The sequence below is a fragment of the Felis catus genome, chromosome B2 (genome assembly GCF_018350175.1).
Source record: "Felis catus isolate Fca126 chromosome B2, F.catus_Fca126_mat1.0, whole genome shotgun sequence".
Classification (NCBI taxonomy): Eukaryota; Metazoa; Chordata; class Mammalia; order Carnivora; family Felidae; genus Felis; species Felis catus.
The window spans coordinates 89,145,797-89,168,583 of NC_058372.1; the positions used below are offsets into that span (position 1 = coordinate 89,145,797).

The window sequence follows — 22,787 nt, forward strand, 5'->3', positions numbered from 1 at the left end:
ATAAGCATAACTGGTCCTGAAGGATGAGCAGAAGCTCACCAGGCAGAGCAGAGGGAGAGGGAGAGAAGGAGTGTGTGTGAAGAGCACTGGCCAGGGGATACAGGAGGCCTGGGGAAGCCTGTAAGAGTAGAGGCTGGAAGGGTGGGCCAGGACCAGATATGGACAGGCCTGAGACAAAGGGTGCTGAACTTTATTTTGGAAGCAAAGTTTATCCACCGAAAATTTTAAGCAGACAAGAAACGTAATCGATGTGTCGATGGAAGTGGAGAAACCACCGGTAGGAAGGCTGCTTAGAAGACTATGGCAAGACCCAAGAACTAGACCAATGGCAGGGGTGGTGGGCAGGTGTGGGGGGTGTACAGGGAATGCAGAGGAGAAACCCTGAGATATGAGAAAAAGAGTCTGTTGGCCAATGGATTAGATAAAAGGAGAGATTAGGTATTTTCTCTCAGGCTGATGGTTTGAGAGGATGATAATGCCATTAACCTTTATAGGCGGGCACACATCAGGTACAGATTTAGGTGATGAAAGATGCATTAAGCTGTTGCATTTGAAGGTCCCATGGAACCCCCAAGTGAGAATATCCAGAGGTTGAGAACTCAGGAGACAGGTTTGGATTCAAGATAGAGAATTTGTGGGTGAGGGCATATCAGTGAGAGTTCTAAAGCCGTCAGAGGAAAAGGGGTCACCTAAGGAAGTTTCTAGGGTAAGGAGTGGTAATAGGGCATCCACAGTTCAAGGACCAAGATAGAAGGTGAAAACGCCAGGCTGGAAAAACGCCAGCTTGGTGACAGTAGAGACACTGCTTTCTTGGAGATGGAGAGAAGGGAAGTGTCGCAAGACGTGAGGGGCTGCAGAGAGGTTCAGAGCTCCTGCCTGGTGACTTCACTTTCCTCCATAGAGCAGGAAATGGGGGCATGGGCACAGGATGAGGATGCAGCGATGGAGAGAGAGCTTTGGATGACTACTGGGTTCGAGTAGCAGATGGGGTTGGAAGAGGCAGCCGTTCTAGGTCACACAGCTAAGCTGGTAGGAAACCCTACCAATGCAACGGTGTAAGGTTCTCTTCCTGCCTTAGCGTGTTGAATGCAGGGCACAGTAAAAGGAACAATGGGTTGATCTGGAAGTCTATAGCTAGAGGTAACCCGAGAAACTGTCTGGTCTTCCTCTGTTCTCTTTCCCACCCTGCTCTGGGTTTCTTTCCTCATTCACTCCCTGTGCCCAATACTGTAGGCCAGTGTCAGGGAAGAGAAGCAGAGGGCCAGGCAGGCTCTACAAGGGTCAACCCCTGTGAAGTGGGTACAAACTTTGAATACCAAAGAAAATGGGTAACTCACGGATTCCTGAGTCAATCACTGCAGGCAACAGACCTCATTTACACATGCTTCCATGTCATTACAACCAAGAATCCACCTCCTCCCATAACCAAGCTTCTGGCAAACTATTGACACTTGACGGAAACCACTCTCCTCCAAATCAACGATACCTCCTTCTTGCAAAATCCAAATAAAGACTCTTTCTATATTTATCTTTCTTGGGCTTTCTGCAACATCTGGCACTATCGGTGTCTTTCATAGAAGAGCCCTCCCTCAGCTTACGTCGGTCTCTACTGCTTTTCCTGCCCCCTCGTGCATATTCCTGAGATTTTCATCGCTATTCCTCCTACCTCTTACTCTACACTTGTGGGGTGATCTAATTCACACCCCGATTTCAAACTGATGACTCCCAAACCCATACCCAGCCCAGACCTTTGTCCTGACACCCAGGGATCCATGTGAGGCGTCCTCAGGAGCTGCAAACCCACATTTCCAAAATCAGACGCATCAGCTTCCTTCCCTTCAAATCTGCTTCTCCTCGCCCAAACCTGAAAGAATCCCAGGTGTTGTTCCTCACTGCTCTCTGTCCCTCACTCCTGACAGCCAGTCCCCCCTGTGAATTTGCCCTTTTCTCCAACTCAATTAGCACATCATCCACCACAGGTCTCCTGACATCCCTTCAAGGCCCCTCAGAAACCCAATTGCCCCAAGGCAGCCACAGTGAGCTCCTAAAACACAAATCTAGTCATATCAGGCTGCTTCTCAGAGTCCTTCATGAACTCCCCATTCCTGAGCTTGCACACCAGCCCTGCTCCCACAGTCTGACCCAGGCCTGGTCTAGCCATTCTCTGGCCTCATCCTGTTGCGGATGCTGCTACTCTGCCTGGATATCCTAATCTTCCCCTGCCACCGAGCCCCTTCACCCACCACTCTGACTGTCCCTAGCTTCTGTTGTGACATCGTGTCCTCTGGGAAGCCTTCCCCTCATCACTCCAGCAGGTGCAGGCTGCCTTTCCTCAGTTCTTCAAATTCTACCCCAGCACCAACCATTAGGATGGCTCAATGTCTCCCCCTGCCTAAGAGTCACCTGAGGACAGAGATAGCATCTGATCACCTTGCTTCCCCACCACCCCCTCCAGCATGGAGCCCGGCCACAAGTAGTCATTCATTAAGTTTACTAAAAGAATGAACTATTGATTGAAATGTAAAAAAGCTTCACTTCTGAGCCAGCTACTGCCAAGTAGTGTTTCTATGGGGTGACAATATTTAAACAGAAAGATGGAAAAAGAGAAATGCCTTTGAAGAATGAAGAAGGGGCTGACATGTTCCCTTCTGAGGTCTGCGTCACTCTCTACTGGGAAGAAGCCCACTGCACAAGGATTCATGAATCATTAACTGGAGAGGGCAGGGAGGGCCAATGTGGAAACTAGACTAGGCTGAACAATTAAAATAATTCATCATTCTGAGAACCTCTTTCAGGAAGTTGATACTCATTTTCTTTATCGCAACTGATATATCTGATCTCTTCTGCAAAACGGGGTCAAGGTTTCTTTTGAAGATTGATTAGCTTAGTTGGAACAGAAGAATAAACACTGTTCAACACTTTTTAAAGGAGCTCAAGAGGCCAGGAAAGAAGAACTGACCCTGCTGTTTCCATGAAGATATCTCTCGTTATAACCTAACATGAGGCCTTGCCCATAGCAGAAACGATATTAACCTGTGGGAAACTACACACCATGGCAAACTACCGTTTGATGAGTCTTTGCATGTGCCCTTCCTGACCATGAGGATGCCTTTCTCCATGTCCTGCTACATCCCTGTCATCTTTTGCTTGTCTTCTGCATGCATGAGGGTGCAGGGGCATACAACCGGCTTCTGTGGTTTCACCGAGTTGCATAGGCACTAGACTCTAAGCCCCTCCAAACAGGACCTCTCGCTACATCTAAAATGGGGGTAAGGGGGCGCCTGGGTGGCGCAGTCGGTTAAGCGTCCGACTTCAGCCAGGTCACGGTCTCGCGGTCTGGGAGTTCGAGCCCCGCGTCGGGCTCTGGGCTGATGGCTCAGAGCCTGGAGCCTGTCTCCGATTCTGTGTCTCCCTCTCTCTCTGCCCCTCCCCCATTTATGCTCTGTCTCTCTCTGTCCCAAAAATAAATAAATGTTGAAAAAAAATTTAAAAAAAAAAAATAAAATGGGGGTAAGGGGAACAGGGAAGAGGGGGACACATCAACCCAGTTGTAATCAGAGAGACAGACTCCTGGCTTTTAGACAAGATCTCGGGTAAGTCATTTTCGTAAGGATCCTACCTCCCCCAATCAGTGAAACTATACCAAAAGCCAAACTCAGAATTTAAAAATCATGGCCAACCTAGAAGAAAAACTGAAATCCCTGTTCTAATGCCTCTATTTTAATGGGTCAAAGTGGGATGACTAGATGGCTTGACCACAGTGCCCTGCACACTTCCCTGTGGGTCTGGAAGACTCTTAACACACTAGTGTCTCATACAAAAGCAGCTGCAGTGTCTGTTACCAAAACTCAATGCCATTCCACTGATTTGACCACGTGTCTCTCATGCTTCCCTTTATACCAACTTCCTTGCGTTGGATCTAACGTAAGCATCCAGTGGAACGAAGAGGATAAAAACCTGTCTTCTTCATGTCCAGTAATAGTTTTATAATGCAAGTTGGACATGCTTGTATGGATTTCAAGTGCAAGAGAGCCCACTTTTATAGCAGAGTGTGCTTACTTGAGCAACGCTGAAGCAGAGCCTCGGAATTATGTGATGGTATTTACATAACAATGCCAGCTTGCCATTGTCTTTGCTTTTCAGAACATCATACCTGGAGTACTTTTATAGTTTCAGACCAAAATAAACGTATCTGAAAACTTCAGATAGTTTGAATCAATTGGGTCAAACAATTGATTTCCTCCCCTCCACCGCTGTAAATACAGACACAGCCTTGGAGCTTGCTGAGTGTCAGGATTTATCAAGTTCTCATGAAAAGCTCATACTTGCAGCATTGTCCTACATACTATGGGCCATTCCTTAGGCCGGCCCTGGTTTCTACGGGTGCACATCTTGTGTGTGGCCCTCAGACAAGACAGGGGAAGGAGAGGAGCCTGAGGAAGAATGTCCACAGACTCTCTGCCTCAGGCATGTTCTTACCGGAGCGACAGGGGTCTCTTCTCCATTGGGATTTAGAGCTCATAAGAAAGCCCGTTTGAGGTCTCCTCAAGGCGAGAACATGACTAAAGGTTAAGAGACCTTATGAAACAGAGGAAGGCTTGTTTTTCCTTCTGCTGCTAGGGACCAAAGGGGATTGAAGGAATTAGGCATTTGTCTTTGCAAGTTCACTGGATATTTGTATCTCAGTCAAGACCTGACCTTCCACCTTCACTATTTCTTCCTCAAATTAACCTTTGAGGAGGCACACAGGAGAAATAGTAGCTAACCTCCTACCCCCCCCCAAAAAAAAACATACACTGTAATTAAAGAGTGGATTAGAAAAGCAAAAGTATCCTTAGAAGAGTCTACGTATGACCTAAGCAACTCCCCAAGCACTTGGGTGTTTATGGTCCATAAAATTCAGATTCGTCCCCACTAGGGTACCACCTCCCAGCCCATACCCAACCCTCCCCTACGGGGAGAGAGCTGCCTCCCGTCAAGTATTAGCTGGCGCCTGTGCAGGGAGAGAAGGGGAGGGAAGAGCAGAAGGTGAACTTCTACCGGGGAGCAAACATATAAAACATCTGCACACCCAGAGCAAAAAGCAGTGACAGGTGGTACTTGGGAATCTCGCTGGATCAAAGCCTTTCTAACTGGAATATACACTTTATGAATCACTACAAAAATCAAACGGTTGTAGCAAAAGTACCAATAAAAATGTAAGGTGACTTTCAGCCTCTTTTCAGGCAGCTCACAAAGCGACAGCTCTCCGCATTAATGGGACGTCAATCAAATGAGATGCTCTGGGGGCTGCATCAAAAGAGGGCACAGAGGGTCAGGGTGGCCCTGTGCTGTTTCTTCATTTCCCTCAACTGCTGCAAGGTGGGGACCAGAACCTGGCAAGCAAGTGACACGGGCTCTGTGCCACAGGCTTTTTCCTGAGGCTAAGCACATCGCATGCAGTCATCCATTTGGCCCATCCTGCAACCCCTGCACTCTTTAAGAGGGGAAGTCCAACGGTTCTTCACAGGTTTCAAAAGGAAAACACCTGGGTTCATTCCGGGAGAGGAGTCTATGATGACTTCCATGCTAATCGGCACCCCTGCCTCCACTCTCTGCCTGGATCCCCCTTGCTCCCACCCCTTTCACCTCCGCAGGAGAGGGGGAAGAGAAGTGGTTGTTTCGGGTCTGCCCTGGAATCAACCGGGCAGGAACTGCAAGCAGAAAGAGGAAAAGAGAAGTAGAGAGTCACTTAAAATCCAAGACAGGGGACAGCAAGTTTCCATTTAGAAGGAGAGCTGAATTGATGAAATAGGAAGGTAATGGGGAAGAACTTCTCTAATCAGCTCTCTCAGTGGAGGACGTAAAAACTACTGCGTGAGCAAGTGACCCAGGAGTAACAATTAATGCCAAAAAAAAAGTGGGCTTCATGATTCTTAATCATGGAACAAGGTAAGTTTACAGAAATCAGAGAGAAAACTTCTCTTATCCACTGGAGTGTACAGAAAGGTACAAAAACTCCAGAAAATGGATGAAGGGAAAAGAAAAAAAACCCCGCATGACCATGATTTTGTAAACCAAGAGGAACCGCATCTATTTCACTCACGTGTCATAGCCAGCACAATGCCACATGCAGAACACAGACAACTCATCAACACAGACAAGGAAGACAACCTAGGAGCCAGCCAGTCGGGGCAAAGACACCCAGAGAGCAGTACTGCAGTTTATTTCTGGAACACGAGAGAAGCTCTTGTCGTCTCAGGAAAACTGGCAATAATTTTACAAAGCTTGAATAATTTACTTCACCTGAGACTTCTATCCTGACTTAGTCTTCTGTTCCCTCCTCTGGGTATCTGATGTAACTTTGTTTTAATTCGGCAGTTTGTGGTAGTAAAGGGCAGAATCCATTGAAATCCCTTCCTCACCTCAGTGAGATCAGGGGGCAGCAAACCACAGCTAGGAAGATTTTACGTTTTTAAATAGTGGCGGGGGGGGGGGGGTCCAAAAGAATAACATTTTGTATTAAATGAAATTTCAAATGTCAGTGTTTTCACTGCTTTAGCGAAACAGAGTCACGTTCGTCACTTCCACGTCATCCATGACTTGCATTACAGTGACAGAGTTTAAGCGGCTGCAATAGAGCCAGGGCCTGCTCAGCCTAAAAGAGGTGCTAGCTGGGCCTCTACAGAAAATGTCTACCCCTGGTCTAGAGACCTAGACTCTTAATGGTCACAGCTTTGACCCCAAGTCAGTCAGAATGTAGAGAACTTTGAAAAGGCTGGGGAGTATCTGAGAAGTGCAACAGAACCTGGGCTTCCTCCAAAGGCTGGGGACAGGCCCTGGGCTCTCACCCAGCAAGCCCGGGGGACTCACCAGTAGAAGTGCTCCTCCACCATCTTGGTCACTGCTCTGGAGATGGCTCTTTCATGAGGGCCAAGGTTTTTGTTTAAATTCACTCCAAGTTTCTCTTCCAGAAAGTCAATTATGAATTCTGTGCCAGAAACTTTCTCATGATTATATTCAATCCAAGGCATTTTCCCTTGAGCAGAGAGTTTTCCACCAAAATAATTCTGGGCAGAGTAAATTTGAAAAAGAGAAAAGCAATGTTTTGTTTAAATTTCACTGTATGATTAACAGAAACAAACATTCCAACCCTATATTGGTTGGAATATATATTGGTCTAGCGATTAGACCGTTTAAGTAAATGAACTCAGCACATAAACTCTTTAAGGCAATAAATAGTTACTCTTGGAGGAAAAAAAAAAAAAAAAAGGATTTACCTCACATGAAGATACTACTTTACTCCCACAGATTTTATCCAGGGCTCTGGTATATTGTTACAAAAAAGACCAGAGTGGGGCGCCTGGGTGGCGCAGTCGGTTAAGCGTCCGACTTCAGCCAGGTCACGATCTCGCGGTCCGTGAGTTCGAGCCCCACGTCGGGCTCTGGGCTGATGGCTCAGAGCCTGGAGCCTGTTTCTGATTCTGTGTCTCCCTCTCTCTCTGCCCCTCCCCCGTTCATGCTCTGTCTCTCTCTGTCCCAAAAATAAATAAACGTTGAAAAAAAAAATTTAAAAAAAAAAAAAAAAAAGACCAGAGAGCAGAGGTAGTGTTGAAATGATCCTGGTAACAGTTGTCCAGTTCCAATGCATGAACAATCCACAAATGCCAAAACGAGTAAATAAACCATAATGAGGCTGGCACTGACCAGGCTGGTAACCAAAGACCTCATCTGAAACCCAGCAGCTCAGGGCTGAAGAATGCTTAATACCACTACACTGCAAACAAGTGGTCCCAGAAATTATAACACTTGGGTATAACAATGTGTATCCAATTTACTCGACTCAACTCCTGTGCGGGTGAAAATGTAGATTCCTGGGTCCCAGCCCAGACCTCTGCAGCAGAATCCTGGCAAGGGGGCCCAGAAATCTGTGTTTGTGATAAGCTCCCCTTTGATTCACACCCATGCTAGAATCTTACAGCATCTGGCAGGATGTAGTCCCAGATAGGGGTGGAGTGGGGGGGGGGGGTGAGGGGGAGGGAGTCATACACTTTATGAACACTGGGAATTACAGTGACATTTGCTGCCCGCCATATAAAACATCAAGATCTTAACCATGCTGGTGGAAAGGATTCTGTGGTAATGATGGCATTTATTCTATCAGTTTTGTCAGTAAATCTGGGTCATTTAAGACCTCCAAGTTAATTTTTAAATCTGAATCAATTTTTTGGTTGTCTACACAGCCTAAATTAATCAGATTATTACAAACTCTTCCTCATACTTCACGCAAGTCGATAGTTCAGATACTATTGGCTAATAGCAATGTTAGCTCCTGCAGAGGAACAGAACTCTCAAAACACTGTGCGTGGGAAAGTAAAGTGCTATAACCACTTTGAAACCATTTGACAATTTCTTTAGAAGTTAAATATACACCGGCCATATGATCTAGCCATGTCACTCCTAGGTAGTTACCCAAAAGAAAAGAAAGCATATACCCATGCAAATGGGTGTACGTAAATGTTCATAGAAGGTTGATTTGTACTTCAAAACAAAAACAAAAACCAGAAATGCCCTTGAGAAGTACAAAAATAAACAAATTCTGGTATATTCTTATAATGGAACATCACTCAGCAATGAAGAGGAATGAACTATTGATACACTCCATAACCACAGATGAATCTCAAAACAATGTTGCTACGTGAGATAAGCCGGACAAAGAAAGAGTACTTGCTGTAGGATTCCACTCATATAAAACAAACCCCAAATAAAACAAACTCATCTATAGTGACAGAAAGCCAACCCATATTTGCTAGGGATGATGGGAGACAGGCAGGGACAGGATTACAAAGGAGCACAGAAATCTGGGGGGCGAGGGATACTTGCTATCCTGACTACAGTGATGTTCACTTGAGTATTTACATGTCAAGATTTACCAAGTTATATGTTTTAAATATGGGCAACTTATTATATGTCCATTATATCTCAATAAAGCTATTTTTTTTTCTTTAAAAAGATAGCATGAGATAAATTTTAAATGTATCAACCCTCTACATCTTTAAACTTTTCTCTGAAATAGAGGTCAGCAAACGTTTTCTGTGAAAGACCAGCCAGTACATTTCAGGCAGGCCATGGGGGCCTCTGTCACAACTCAACTTCACAGTTCTGGCATAAAAGCAGCCACAAACAATATAGAAACGAACGAGTGTGGCAGTAAAGGGTTGTTTGGGGGCAATGAAGTTTTCATTTCCTTTTTGACTTTTTTCAACTACTTAAAAATATAAAAGTCCTTCCTAGCTCACAGGCCCGATTTGATCCACAAACCTATAACCTGCTGACCTCTGCTCAAGGGGTATCCAGTAACCCTCATCGCATCCTTGAGAAACAAAATAATCTTAAATTACCATTTGCATCAAGCCCTGGACAAGTAGATACCTCCTTGCCAAGATGACAGAAAACTCTGCCAGGGCCCCACTCAAGAAGACACCTGGTCAAATCCTCCTTTTGGGCTCAAAACCAAAATTTACTGAGAAATGAAAAAACGACTGTTTTTTGTGAGAAACCATTGGGTTTAACAATGGTAACTATCATTCTAGTTCTCACCCAAATCACAGCAAGGTTTGCGCATGAATTTCCCCCAAAACCAAACCATATATCTCACCACAAGGGATAAAAACATAGAATGTTGCCAGTTTTCTAAGTCAAGTCTCTCTGTGTCTAGAAATTTCGCTTGCCAATTGCACGTGGTATATACTAAGCATACCTGAAGACTATGTTGGCCTCCAGCAAGATAACAGGGTTACAGCTGGATATCATGGCCCTTAAAGGCAATTATCTATTTAAGCCCACAGAACTGAGCTTAGACTATGCTTGAAGGTCCTGGGCTTCTCAAACCTTTGAGGTAATATCACTTTTCTGCAGAGTTGAGCAGGTACTAGTTAAATGTTGCCACTCCTGTCTTTGGTAGAGAATAATGGGGACTTTAACTGGTCCCTGTCTCTTGGTATGCTGTATCTCATTGTTTATTCTAAAGAAATTCATTCTGTGCCTAGCCTAGAAAAGGGAGTTATTGAGGCTGCTGTTAGCCATATGTTTTTGTTGCGATTTGGAAAACAGAACATCCTCTGGGTAAATAGAGTCTATGCCAGGGTTCACAGCTTGGCAAGCAGAAGTGGGTCCAGATGTCGCCCCTACTCCCTAGCCAGGCTCTGTTGTGCAGCGAACAACCTGCACAACAATACATGGCAACCCTAGACATTTCCCTTGATGTTGACCAGGAGAAATGTCACATGCCTCTAAAAGTTGCTGTTACATCAGACATTCTCATGTGTACACTAAAGATCTAGATTTACCATATAACATAGCACCTCTTTCAGATCACCCTTGATAGCACCCATATCCTCCTAACACAGCCCCTTCAGGATTCTTGTCATTTGCAGATGGATTCTATCCTGCACACTGACACCAGAGGAAACTGCAATGCAAACAGCAGAGAGAGAAATTTCTGTGCTGCTCAAAATTATCCAGTGGTTTTACATGGGGCTATTCTAACCCTTTCCACATAGCAGTCTAGGCCTATGCCCTCTAGCTGCTGCCCACCTGCCCAGCCCCCTTGCTATCAACCCTTCCGGTTTCCTGGATTTCAAACTGCCCACACCCGTGTCAAGGTCTTTGCCACCCCTCTGACTCTGCACACTCTTTACCTTTTACAGGGATCCTTTTCCCCAACCTCTGCCAAGTCGTATCTATCCTAAAATATTTAGTTCAAATTTCACCTTGTTGGTGAACTATTTCTCCCAGGTGCAACCATCATCTCCTTTCCTCCATGCTTCTGTCATGCAGCGTACGTTCCCCTCTTCTTATAATATTACTGTTTGTACCTCTGCCTTTCCTTCTGAAGCAGCCCCTCCCTGAGTATTTGGTACATTTTTATCTAGATCGCTTTTAAAAACTGGATTAGCAAAAATTAGTGGCTGACTCTTACGGAAATGAAAGTTCTAGTAGGTCATTATCATCAAAAATTTTATTTTTAGAAACAGAAAAAGCATTTGACAAAATTTAACATCGATTCATGGTAAAAAGTCTCAACAAAGTGGGTATAGAGAGAACACACCTCAAGAGGATAAAGACCATATGTGAAAAACACACAGCTAACATCATAGTCAATGGTGAAAAGCTGAAAGCTTTTCCTCTAAGATCAGGAACAAGGCAAGGATGCCCACTCTTGTCACTTTTATCCAACATAGTACTGGAAATCCTAGCTGTAGCAATCAACCAAGGAAAATAAATCAAAGGCGTCCAAATTGTTAAGAAATAAACTGTCACTATTTGTGGATGACATGATACTAAATATGGAAAACCCTAAAGACTCCACCAAAAATCTATTCAAATAAATTCAGTAAAGTTGCAGAATACAAAATTAATATACAGAAATCTGTTGCATCTCTATACATTAACAATGAACGAGCAGAAAGAGAAATTAAGAAAACAATCCCATTTACAATTGCATCAAAAAGAAAAAAATACCTAGGAATAAATTTAACCAAGGAGGTAAAAGACCAATACTCTGAAAACTAGAAGACACTGAGGAAAGAAACTGAAAGGCAACACAAATGAATAGAAAGATATCATCTTGCTCATTGATTAGAAGAATTAATACTGTTAAAATGTCCACTCTACCCATAGCAATCTACAGATTCAATGCAATTCCTATCAAAATACCATTAATATTTATCAAAGAACTAGAATTAATAATCCTAAAATTTGTGTAGAACCACAGAAGACCCTGAATACCAAAGCAATCTTAAGAAGAACAAAGGCATCACACTCCCTGATTTCAAACTATACTACAAAGCTATAGTAATCAAAACACTATGGGTACTGGCACAAAAACAGACACATAGATCAAGATCAACAGAACAGAATAGAGAGCCCGGAAATAAAACCCATGCTTATACCGTTAATTACATGAGAAAGGAGGCAAGAATATATGAAGGAAAAAAGACAGTCTCTTCAATAAATGGCACTGGAAACCTAGAGACCTACATGCAAAAGAATGAAACTGGACAGCTTTCTTACATGATACACAAAAACAAACTCAAAATAGATTAAATATCTAAATGTAAGACCTGAGACCATAAGACTTCTAAAAGAAAACACAGGCAGTAATCTCTTGGACATCAGCCTTAGCAATATTTTTCTGGATCTGTTTCCTCAGGCAAGGGAAACAAAGGCAAAAATAAGCAACTGAGAGTACATCAAACTAAGAAGCTTTTGCACAGCAAAGGAAACCATCAACAAAACAAAAGGGCAACCTACCGAATGGGAAAAAATACTTGCAAATGATATATCCAATAAGGAGTCATATATAAATATATAAAGAACTCCTACAATTCAACACTAAAAAAATTTTAAAAGACTGATTTTGAAAAGGTCAGAGGACCTGTACAGGCATTTTTCCAAAGAAGACGCTTACATGGCCAACAGATGCATGAAAAGATGCACAACATCACTAATCATCAGGAAAATACGAATCAAAACCACAATGAGATATGACCAGTCAGAATGGCTAGTATCAAAAAGTCAAGAAACAACAGATGTTGGCGAGAACATAGAAAAAAGGAAACCCTCATGCACTGTTGGCAGGAATGTCAATTTGTGTAACCACTATGCCAAACAGTTTGGAGGTTCCTCCAAATTAAAAACAGAACATACACTCCAGTGATTCCACTACTAGGTATTTACCCGTAGAAAACAAAAACACTAATTTGAAAAGACATAGGCTCCTCTAGGTTTACTGCAGCATTATTTACAATAGCCAAGGTATGGAAGCAACCTAAGGATCCATCAATAGGTAAATGGATAAAGAAGATGTGGGATAGATACACCAATAGATAGATAGATAGATAGATAGATAGATAGATAGATAGATAGATACATAGATACATAGATACATAGATAGATAGATAGATACATAGATAGATACATAGATAGATACATAGATACATAGATACATACATAGATAGAGAGACAGACTGAGAGACAGTGGAATATTACTCAGCCATAAAAAAGAATGAAATTTGCCCTCTGAACAATATTGATGGACCTACAGGGTATTATGCCAAGTGAAATAAATCAGACAGAAAAGACAAATACCATACCATTTCACTTATCGGTGGAATCTAAAAAACTAACCCAAACACACAAACCAGAAACAGACTCATAAAAACAGAAAACAAACTGGTGATTGCCAGGGGGAAGGGATGTAGGGGTCAGGCAAAGTAGGTAAAGGGGATTAAGAAGCACAAACTTCCAGTTCTAAAATAAATAAATCATAGTGATGAAAAAGTACAGCATGGGGAATATAGTCAATAGTATTGTAGTAACTTTGTATGGTCACAGATGGTAACTACACCTACTGTGGGATTTTATGACGTGTAGAATTGTCAATCACTAGGCTGTACGCCTGAAACTAACGTAACGTTGTATGTCAACTATACTCCAATAAAAATAAAAATAACAAAATATCAGCTAAGAAGAAATGTATTTTGCTTACTAGATAAAAAAGCAGAAAATAATACTTTAGAGACACTATGATCGTACCTAATTAAAAATTAGATGAATTCTATTTTTTCAAAAAACATTTAAAAGAGAAACACAAAAATGTCTAAAGTAACCGGCAAGACTATGAGATGCAGATGATCTTTCCATGAATTTCAATTCTTCAGAATGTGGTTTTGTTACTTTTAAAATAAAAGTGTTTATTTTAAAAAGAATACTTAATTTTCTTTAACTTCCTTAAATATATTAAAGAACTCCTGGTCTGTTTTATTTAAGCAATTGGAGTCTGACTGGGCCCATTGAGGGGAGTTTCTGAAAGTAATTTTGAGAAGAAAAATGAAGAGGTAAAACCTCTGTATTATTTCTGAGCTGAAGTTTCCCTCTGTAAGTCTGCCCTGGGTGAGATTAATCTATACTTACACTACATTATTAGCAAAGCAGTGAAAACCATAGGCTTTGGGTTTAAAAGCCTGGTTCCATCATTTATTCAGTGTGACCCTGGTCCCTCTCTGAGTCTCCCTTAATCTCCCCTGGGCCTCAACTTCCTCAACTACACAATGGGGATATCCAGAATCATAGGAGTAAATGAGAAAATGCACAATGAAGTGTTTGACAAGTGCCTTCATCAGAAGTATTAACATCACCATCACCATTTGGAAATGCAGAATGTGAAACCTTAAAAGAAATCCCAAAGTCTTGGGACACTGACTTGCTACATTAGCCATGGTACCCCAACTTTTCAGCTAAATATATATCCATTACATTCACTGCACCCCTGGAGCCATCTTGAAAGGTCTCCCACTGGCTAAATTTCAGATATTTGAGAAATTCTGTGGATTATACCACATTGGAAAAAAAAAGTCCATGCATCCACTGTCACGAAATAATAAGAAATATATACATTGGTCTCTGCTCCTAGTTCTCAGAACTGAGCTCCTAAAAGCCTTATAAAAATTCATAAATAATAAAAGCACCAGGACAAGAGCTCCTAGAAACATCTTTCGTGTTAATGAGGTGACTCTGGGTGGGCTCCTTGGATGGCTTTTAGATGGTGGCACGTCACCACAAAGACCAAACCTTTTGATTAGAAGCCAGGAACTTTCAGCCCCACCCCCTCCTCCATCCTCTCTGGGACTGGAAATGGAGTTAATAATTGATCACGTCTATGTGAGGAAGCCATAAAATCCCAAAAGCATGGGGTTCAGAGAGCTTCCAGTGGGCAAAAACACCCATAGAGGGAGGGTGACCCACCCCAACTCCACAAGGACAGAAGCTTCTACACTGGGACCCTCCCACACCTCACCCTAAGTATGACTTCATCTGGCTGTTCATTTGTTGTTGTTGCTGTTGTTTTTAATGTTTGTTTATTTATTTATTTCTGAGAGAGGGAGACAGAGAATCCCACACTGCTGGCACAGAGCCCAATGTGGGGCTTGATCTCACAAAACCCGGGATCATGATCCAAGACGAAATCAAGAGTCAGACACTAATCAGACTTCGCCACCCAGGCACCTCAATTCACTTGTATCTTTTACCGTATTCTTTAATAAACTGATAAACAGAAGTGTTTCCCTGAGTTCTGTAGAGGGGGAGAGATACAGTCTGTGAGACTGAGCCTTTAAAGTGTGGGATCTGACAGTGCATCCAGGTAGAGTATCAGAATTGAATTAGATTGTAGGACACCCAGAGGGTGTCACAGAGAGTTGCCTGGTGTGGGGGAAGAACCTCCTCACATCTGTCAGAAGTGTCAGAAATGAAGGGTTTTATGTTAGTAGTAAAGGAGACTCACAAGAAACACACAATAGGGAAAAACTGGGTTTTCCCCTGTGTAAGAAGGAAAAAACTTGAGTACTTCTCCTTACAACTATGTATTGTAGCTTTGTAAACAAAATATCCATTTTTTTTTATGTTTTTCTTTATTTTGAGAGAGAGAGCATGCAAGCAGGGGAGGGGCAGAGAGAGAGGGAGGAAGAGAATCCCAAGCAGGCTCTACACTGTTGCACAGAGCCTGATGCGGGCATGACCTGAGCTGACACTGAGGTCAGATGCTTAACCAACTGAGCCACCCAGGTGCCCCAGTGTCCTTATTTTTTGGAGATGCCTACTGAAGTACTGAAGAGCGAAGTGTCATGATGCCTGCAGCTTACTTTCAAATGGTTCATAAAAAATTGTTCACAAAGGTATACATAAAGAGAAATAAAGCAAAAATAGGCAATAACTGGTGAATCTAGGTGAAGGTCATATGGGTATTATAGTACTATTCTTTTAGCTTGTCTTTAGAAAATTTCAAAACAAAAAGATGGTGGGGGAAAACAGACAGGATCAGCAAGTAAACAGAACCATCAAAAGTTATGGGGCGCCTGGATGGCGCAGTCGGTTGAGCGTCCGACTTTGGCTCAGGTCACGATCTCACGGTCCGTGAGTTCAAGCCCCGCGTCAGGCTCTGGGCTGATGGCTCAGAGCCTGGAGCCTGCTTCCGATTCTGTGTCTCCCTCTCTCTCTGCCCCTCCCCCGTTCATGCTCTGTCTCTCTCTGTCCCAAAAATAAATAAATGTTAAAAAATAAAAAAAAATAAAAAATAAAAAGTTAGGGCTGAAAGCCAAAGCAGAGAGTTCCTAAGGAGCCATTTTCTTTCTTTTTCTTTCTCCTATTTAAAAAGAAGCATTGTGAGGGGCGCCTGGGTGGCGCAGTCGGTTAAGCGTCCGACTTCAGCCAGGTCACGATCTTGCGGTCCGTGAGTTCGAGCCCCGCGTCGGGCTCTGGGCTGATGGCTCGGAGCCTGGAGCCTGTTTCCGATTCTGTGTCTCCCTCTCTCTCTGCCCCTCCCCCGTTCATGCTCTGTCTCTCTCTGTCCCAAAAATAAATAAAAAACGTTGAAAAAAAAATAAAAAATAAAAAAATAAAAAATAAAAAGAAGCATTGTGTGAAATACATGCTTCCTCTACAACCAGTTATGGCAAATGATGTAGGTGTCCTTATCCATGTCCAGAGAAATGTACGGAAGGGAGACCAAAGTATCAGTGATGGTAACCTCCAACCTCCAGGATGGCAGGTGACTTTCATTTTCCACTTACACTTCTGTGTAAGTATTGTTTGAAATTCTTATCAGGACTATATGGCATCTACGTGTAATCAGAACAACACTGGTAAAGCTATTTTCGTTTTGGAAAAAAAAAATTAACCACATCTGCAGGACCCCAATATGAATCTGTAATTATTACAAAATGAAAAGTTTTTGAAATTGACCTACCAATATTTATAGCCTGATTTTTAGAAGATAATAACTGTGGCCAATAGATCAGGCTTTAAAAAAAAAAAAAAAGGCCTTGTGAGTTCCTACTAATGGTCATCAAATATTTATTCCAGTCCCTCTTAGGTTACAAAATAAAGAAGCTTCAACTATAAAGTCGTGCTCTTAGGAATATGGCATCTTAACCTTTTTTTTTTTTTTTTTTAAGGCACAGCGCAAAGAAGGGGCAGAGAGTAGAGCTCTCTGGATCTCTGACAAAAAGCCTCTGCACAGACGAGTCCAGGCGCTGAGCCCTCCAGCACCTCCCAGGCACCACTTACATGAGCACAAACCCTCACTGATGGCACACAGGTCCCCAGGCGCCTGGGACAGGCACGGAGCATCCCTTTCTAAACCACAGAACCATTTTTCTGTTACCTAAATCTCCGCCCGAACCGACCATCCCCTCCATTTATTTTCCATAGAGACCTCACAGAAGAAAAGGCACACCTACACCTTTCTTTAAAAGAAAAAAAAAAATTACACACACACACACACACACACACACACACACACACACACAGGAAATAATAATTTTGCAAGGGGTAAGCGGTCACCTCCTCGAAGGCCTCTGTAACAGCTTCAGGCTTCATGGTGAGATGTGTGCCCGCTGCTCCAGACACACTAACTAAAAGCAGCTGCAACACGAACAAAGGTAGTCAGGCTACTGGTAAGGACAGGGCCACAGCAGTCAGTACCTGCAGGCGTGAAGACAAGAAGGGAAAGGGGAGCACGCCCTGGCAGCTGCCACAGCCCCGCAAACAGGAGAACCGCTTCATCAACGGCGGGTGGGGGGGGGCGCAAGAGACCCAGGAGCCACGAGAGGCTACCGAGCACAACGTTTGGTATTGGCACCCTGACTGCCCCAAAGCTGCCAAGGCTGATGGATATGATTTAGTCAAGAGTGATGATGGGACAGAGACAGGCAGCTGCTGGGTAGCAGTTCCTTCCTTCAGTGTGAGCCCCTCGGTGACATATGCTTTCCAGTGCCGACTGCCAACACCAAGCTGAACAGTGATCTTTGAACTCTGATCCACCGCCTTTAGATGGTTCAAGATTTGTCTGTCTTCAGTGCTATTTTATCCTCTATTCCTGCTTTGAAAGTCCTGAATGATCTCTCTGTTCCTCTCTCCAGACTCAGCCCTTGCATTCCAGTTCCCAGTCATAAAGAACCTCCTTCTGTCCCCCAAATACCACAGGCCCTCCCAGGGCCCCTCACCCGAAGCCCAGGTCAGGTGCCGCTCCGACACACCCCCAGTCGGGGCCCCCAAGCCAAGAGGATGCCACGCCTCTCATCCCAGCCCCGCCTTAGGAGAATCACTACCACCCCACCCCTTCTCTTCTGTAGAGAAACTGGCTCAGAAAGCAGAGGCCTGGGGGCATCAGCAGTTGGAGGGGTAACGTCACTATCAGGGAAGCCAAAAGCTTGGCTCCCCCTGTTACCGGCTAAGGAGACCACCTCCTCCCAATGCTGCTACTTTGTAAGACCAGTAGGAGGCATTTGGAGGAGCGGTTTGGGGATGCCTGGGGCTCACCTCCTTACTTTTCCTACATCCCCTCAGAGGCTAAGCTTTCGCCCTTGCCCCCTACAAATTCCCAGGCAGGGAAGCCGACATCTCTGGTAAAAGGAAATCGGAAACAAAAATAGACACCTGAGGCATACAACCACTATAACAGAAGAACAACAGACTGAATAAATACAACATGACGCAGGATTATGGGGACAGACCAAACAGTTTTAATTAGCATAATAAGTGTCATCTAAGGTATAAGAGAAGAAGTTGTAATACAAACACAGGAGAAGTATTACGAAGAAAAATAAAAGTGGGCCTCAATAGATAAATAGTATGACAGATACAAGAAGAGAACAGAGTGGTACAATGGCTCAGAAAGGTGAATTCACCCAGAAGGAAGAAGAATGAAGGAGTATGTTCAAAAGTACAGAAAATAAAGGCAGAGATTCAGTATCTGGATAATAAGGCACAAGAAAGAAGGGTAGAGGTGCCTGGGTGGCTCATTCGGTGAAGCATCTGATTCCTGATCGGCTCAGGTCATGATCTCACCATTCGTGAGATCGAGCCTCGTGTTACGCTCTGTGCAGACAGCATGGAACCTGCTTGGGATTCTCTCTCCTTCTCTCTCTGCCCCTCCCTTGCTCTCTCTCACACTCTCACTTTCTCTGTCTCAAATAAACTTAAAAGAAAAACACTTACAAGAAAGAAGGGTAAAACAAATAAAAAAGGAAGAAGAATTTGAAGAAAACTGGTAATTCCCCAGAATTAAAAAAAAAGATTAAGGACTTCAGACTAAAAGAGTTTAGAAAGGACCAAACAAGATACATAAAGACCCACACCAAGGCACATCATAGTGAAATTTAAGTATGTCAAGATTAAATGCAAATTCTAAAAGCTTCCAGAGAGAAAGAGAAAAAGAATCAGACTGACATCATATTTTTCAATAGCAATATCAATGCAGAAAGACAAAGGAATAATACTTCTACAGCCCTGAAGGAAAAGAACTTTGAACGTATCTGTGTCAAATGTGAGGGCATAATGAAGACGTCGTCAGGCACACAGAGCCACTAGAAGTTCACTGCATAATAAGCCTCAATGGAGGCTCAATCGGAAAATATCAAGGAAGTGCTCTAATAAAAAGAAATAATCCTGGCAGAGAAGATATATGGGAAATAAGGCTGGTCAGAAACTTAGTAAGGTTTATTGCTGAAAAAGAGCCAGGATTTCCAAAATCCCAGAATTAAAACGTTAGACAACAACACACTTGGGATCAGGGCTGGGAAAAGAGAGACCCAAGAGTCATGTGAACCTGTAACACACTCGTATCATCAGAGGACCAACCAACACAGCATTTGAGAAATGGGGAGAGATAAAGTAAACTCAAATTTGGATCTTCAGAGAAACCACCAGAACGACATAAATAGAATTTGCTTTAAATGACAAAGTTTTTCTTTTATCTATCTGTTACAGAGCAGGAAATGAGAAAAAAAAAAAGTATGATAAGGAGAAAAATACTAAATAATATGTTAGAGGGGTACCTGGGTGGCTCAATTGGTTACATGTCCAACTCCTGATTTTGGCTCAAGTCACGACCCTATAGCTCATGAGTTTGAACCCTGCGTTGGGCTCTGCTCTAACAGCACAGAACCTGCTTAGGATTCTCTCTCTCTCCCTCTCTCTCTGCCTCTCTTTCTCTCTCTCCCTCTCTCTCTCAAAATAAATAAATAAACTTTAAGTAAGATGTTAGAAATAAGTCATAGTAAGAGAATAATTACAAGCATAAATGGAAAAACTCACCGGTTAAGGAGTCTTAGATTGGCTATAAGTAATACATTGCCCATGAAAGACAATACACAAAAAATAAAGAGGATGGGGAAGGATATCCCAAGCAATTATGAACAAAAAGAAAGCTGGAGAATCAATCTCAATATCTGATAATAAAAAATTCAAGATTACAAAAAGAGGGGAGGGGCGCCTGGGTGGCTCAGTCGGTTAAGCGACCGACTTCAGCTCAGGTTATGATCTCACGGTTCGTGAGTTTGAGCCCCACGTCAGGCTCTGTGCTGACAGCTCAGAGCCTGGAGCCTGCTTCAGATTCTGTGTCTCGCTCTCTCTCTCTGCCCCTCCCCTGCTCATGCTCTGTCTCTCTCTGTCTCAAAAATAAATAAAAATATTAAAAAAAAAGTTTTTTTTAAAGGGGGTCTCAGCTGAGTGCTATATACTGGGAAAAGAAACAAGAGAGTACAAATGTGTTCTTTCATATGATGTGTACCTAAACATATAACCTCTTGCATAAAGCAAGAAGCGAGAGAATGGCAGGAAGAAAAGATAAATCAACAAATACCGTTGGATATTTTAACCCACTCCTTTTGGAAACTGCTAGAACAGGCTAAAAAAAATAAGCAGAGATATACAAGATCTAAAGAATACACTAAACACACTCAAGCAAGTAAATCTAGGGAGCTCTTCACCCAAACAGAGAATATGTAATTATTTTCAACGTTTATAAAAACCAGCCACACATTAGGCTAAAGCCTCAGCAAATTCCAAAGAATCACTATCACAGAGACTATCTGCTCTGGTCATAAAGTTAAAAAACAATAACAAAAACCACAGCATTAAAATATTGTATGTGGCTAGATCTTAGCTGAAAAAGAAAAAGGGAAAATTTTTCTTAAAATACATAGAATTGAATGACAACAAAAATACAACCTGTCAAATTTGTGAGACACAACTCACAGAAAAATGTATACCTTTAACTGCGTTCCTCTGTTCATTCTTTAATGCTGAAATGGGCAAATGTTTCACTGAAAGTCATCTGAACACAACATGGAGCCCCATGGAAAAGCTCTCACAAAATCCACAACTATCTCCCTGGTGGCCTGCTGGGTGCTCTGCCCCCCAGGGTTCATGAGAGACAAAATATAATGCCGTCAAACAGAAACCTAAAGGAAAAAACCACGTGGGGCAAAGGTGGGCACCCACCTTTATTAGTAGCTGCCCAGGAGGCCTATCCAATCTTAACCAAAGCCTACTCTATGTCAGAAAAGCAATACCATGACCCTGAACCCTACAAAAGTCCATACCCTTTGGATCCCTCATTAAATTGAATGTAAAAATCAGCAGACACTAGAATCAAGTCTCTGCTAAGTGTCTAGTAAGGACTGGGCCCTGCTAATTTCACACCCACCCCTTCAGCACCAAGAGCAAGTCCTTCCCACGGTGTGAGATTAGGAACTCCCCCCTCTGACATGACTGTCATGAAAATAAAACATGTTTAGGGGCTGCTGGGTGACTCAGTCGGCAGAGTGCCCGACTTCTGCTCAGGTCATGATCTCACGGTTCGTGGGTTCGAGCCCTGCCTTGGGCTCTGTGTTGACAGCTCGGAGCCTGGAGCCTGCTTTGGATTCTGCGTCTCCCTCTCTCTCTGCCCCTCCCCCGCTCATTCTTGCTCTCTCTCTCTCTCTCTCTCTCTCTCTCAAAAAAAAAAAAAAAAATTAAAGTAAACTTAAAACATTAAAAAAAAAAAGATACATTTGTTCACAAGTACCTGATAGGGTAAGTCAGCCATCCTTAAGTAAGTTTCCATTTTCAAACAGAAAGGAGACAAACTGGGGACACCATTGTTAGGTCTTGCAAACTGATGCAAAATAATAGCATCTTTGGAGTCAATCTCTTGCTGTTTCCTGCCAAAACCAAAACAGAAATAAAGAACAATCCACATGTTATACATACAATTCCCTTAGTTCCTCAGAGGTCCCTGGTGGGTTGTAGCTCCTCAATGAACAAGCAGATCTCTTTGTCATAGGGGCTTACCTCACCCAGAAGCATTTAGAGTAGAAGCTTAGCCAAAACACGGGAGAACCTTACAAACTACCACCATGATCCCGAGGACTTAGTAACTATATATCAACCTCCTTCTGATGATAACTATACCCTATGAGCAGGAAGAGTGCTTTCTATAACAGGCCCACCTCTTCTCCAGCTGGCTATGTTTACCTGCCAGGGACAAACAAGTTGGATGGATAAAAATGATTCTGTGTGCTTACTAGGTGTCAAGCATTGTTCTAAGGGGGTCACAGGTATTATTTCACTTAATTTTCACAATAACTTTATGAGGGAGGTACTTATTATCCGTGTTTTATAGATGAGGAAACTGAGGCAGAAAGGATTAACTTGCCCAAGGTCACATTGCTAGATGCCAGAACCTGGACTGAACCAGGCAATCAGAGTCTATGTTCTTGACCTCTAGACTATATGATGAAACTGTCCATAGAACCCAAGAATAACAGCGCAGATTTACTCTGCTATGAACCAGTCTGTAGGGAATCCGAGACCTTGAATATTCTGGTCCCTCCTCCAAACTATGTGTGCCCTCACCTGGCCTCTCACCTGTGTGATACCAAGGAACCCGGCCTCTGAGCTCTCTTTCACCTTCTCCAGTTTCC

General features: G+C 43.1%; 1 protein-coding gene across 9 annotated transcripts in view; it reads right to left on the minus strand.

Moving 5' to 3' along the window:
- FAXC (failed axon connections homolog, metaxin like GST domain containing) overlaps positions 1 to 22,787 on the minus strand; it is an 80,661-nt gene that overhangs the window by 51,717 nt on the left and 6,157 nt on the right. For 8 of the 9 annotated variants that reach the window (XM_023254190.2, XM_019830999.3, XM_045057875.1 and 5 more), the window contains 3 exons: positions 21,890 to 22,025; positions 17,383 to 17,463; positions 6,853 to 7,049 (listed from right to left, as the gene is read on the minus strand). In XM_023254190.2, coding sequence (XP_023109958.2) covers positions 6,853 to 7,049; positions 17,383 to 17,463; positions 21,890 to 22,025 — 414 coding nt within the window. The remainder of the gene's footprint in view (positions 1 to 6,852; positions 7,050 to 17,382; positions 17,464 to 21,889; positions 22,026 to 22,787) is intronic. The other variant, XM_011282453.4, reaches the window with a different exon arrangement.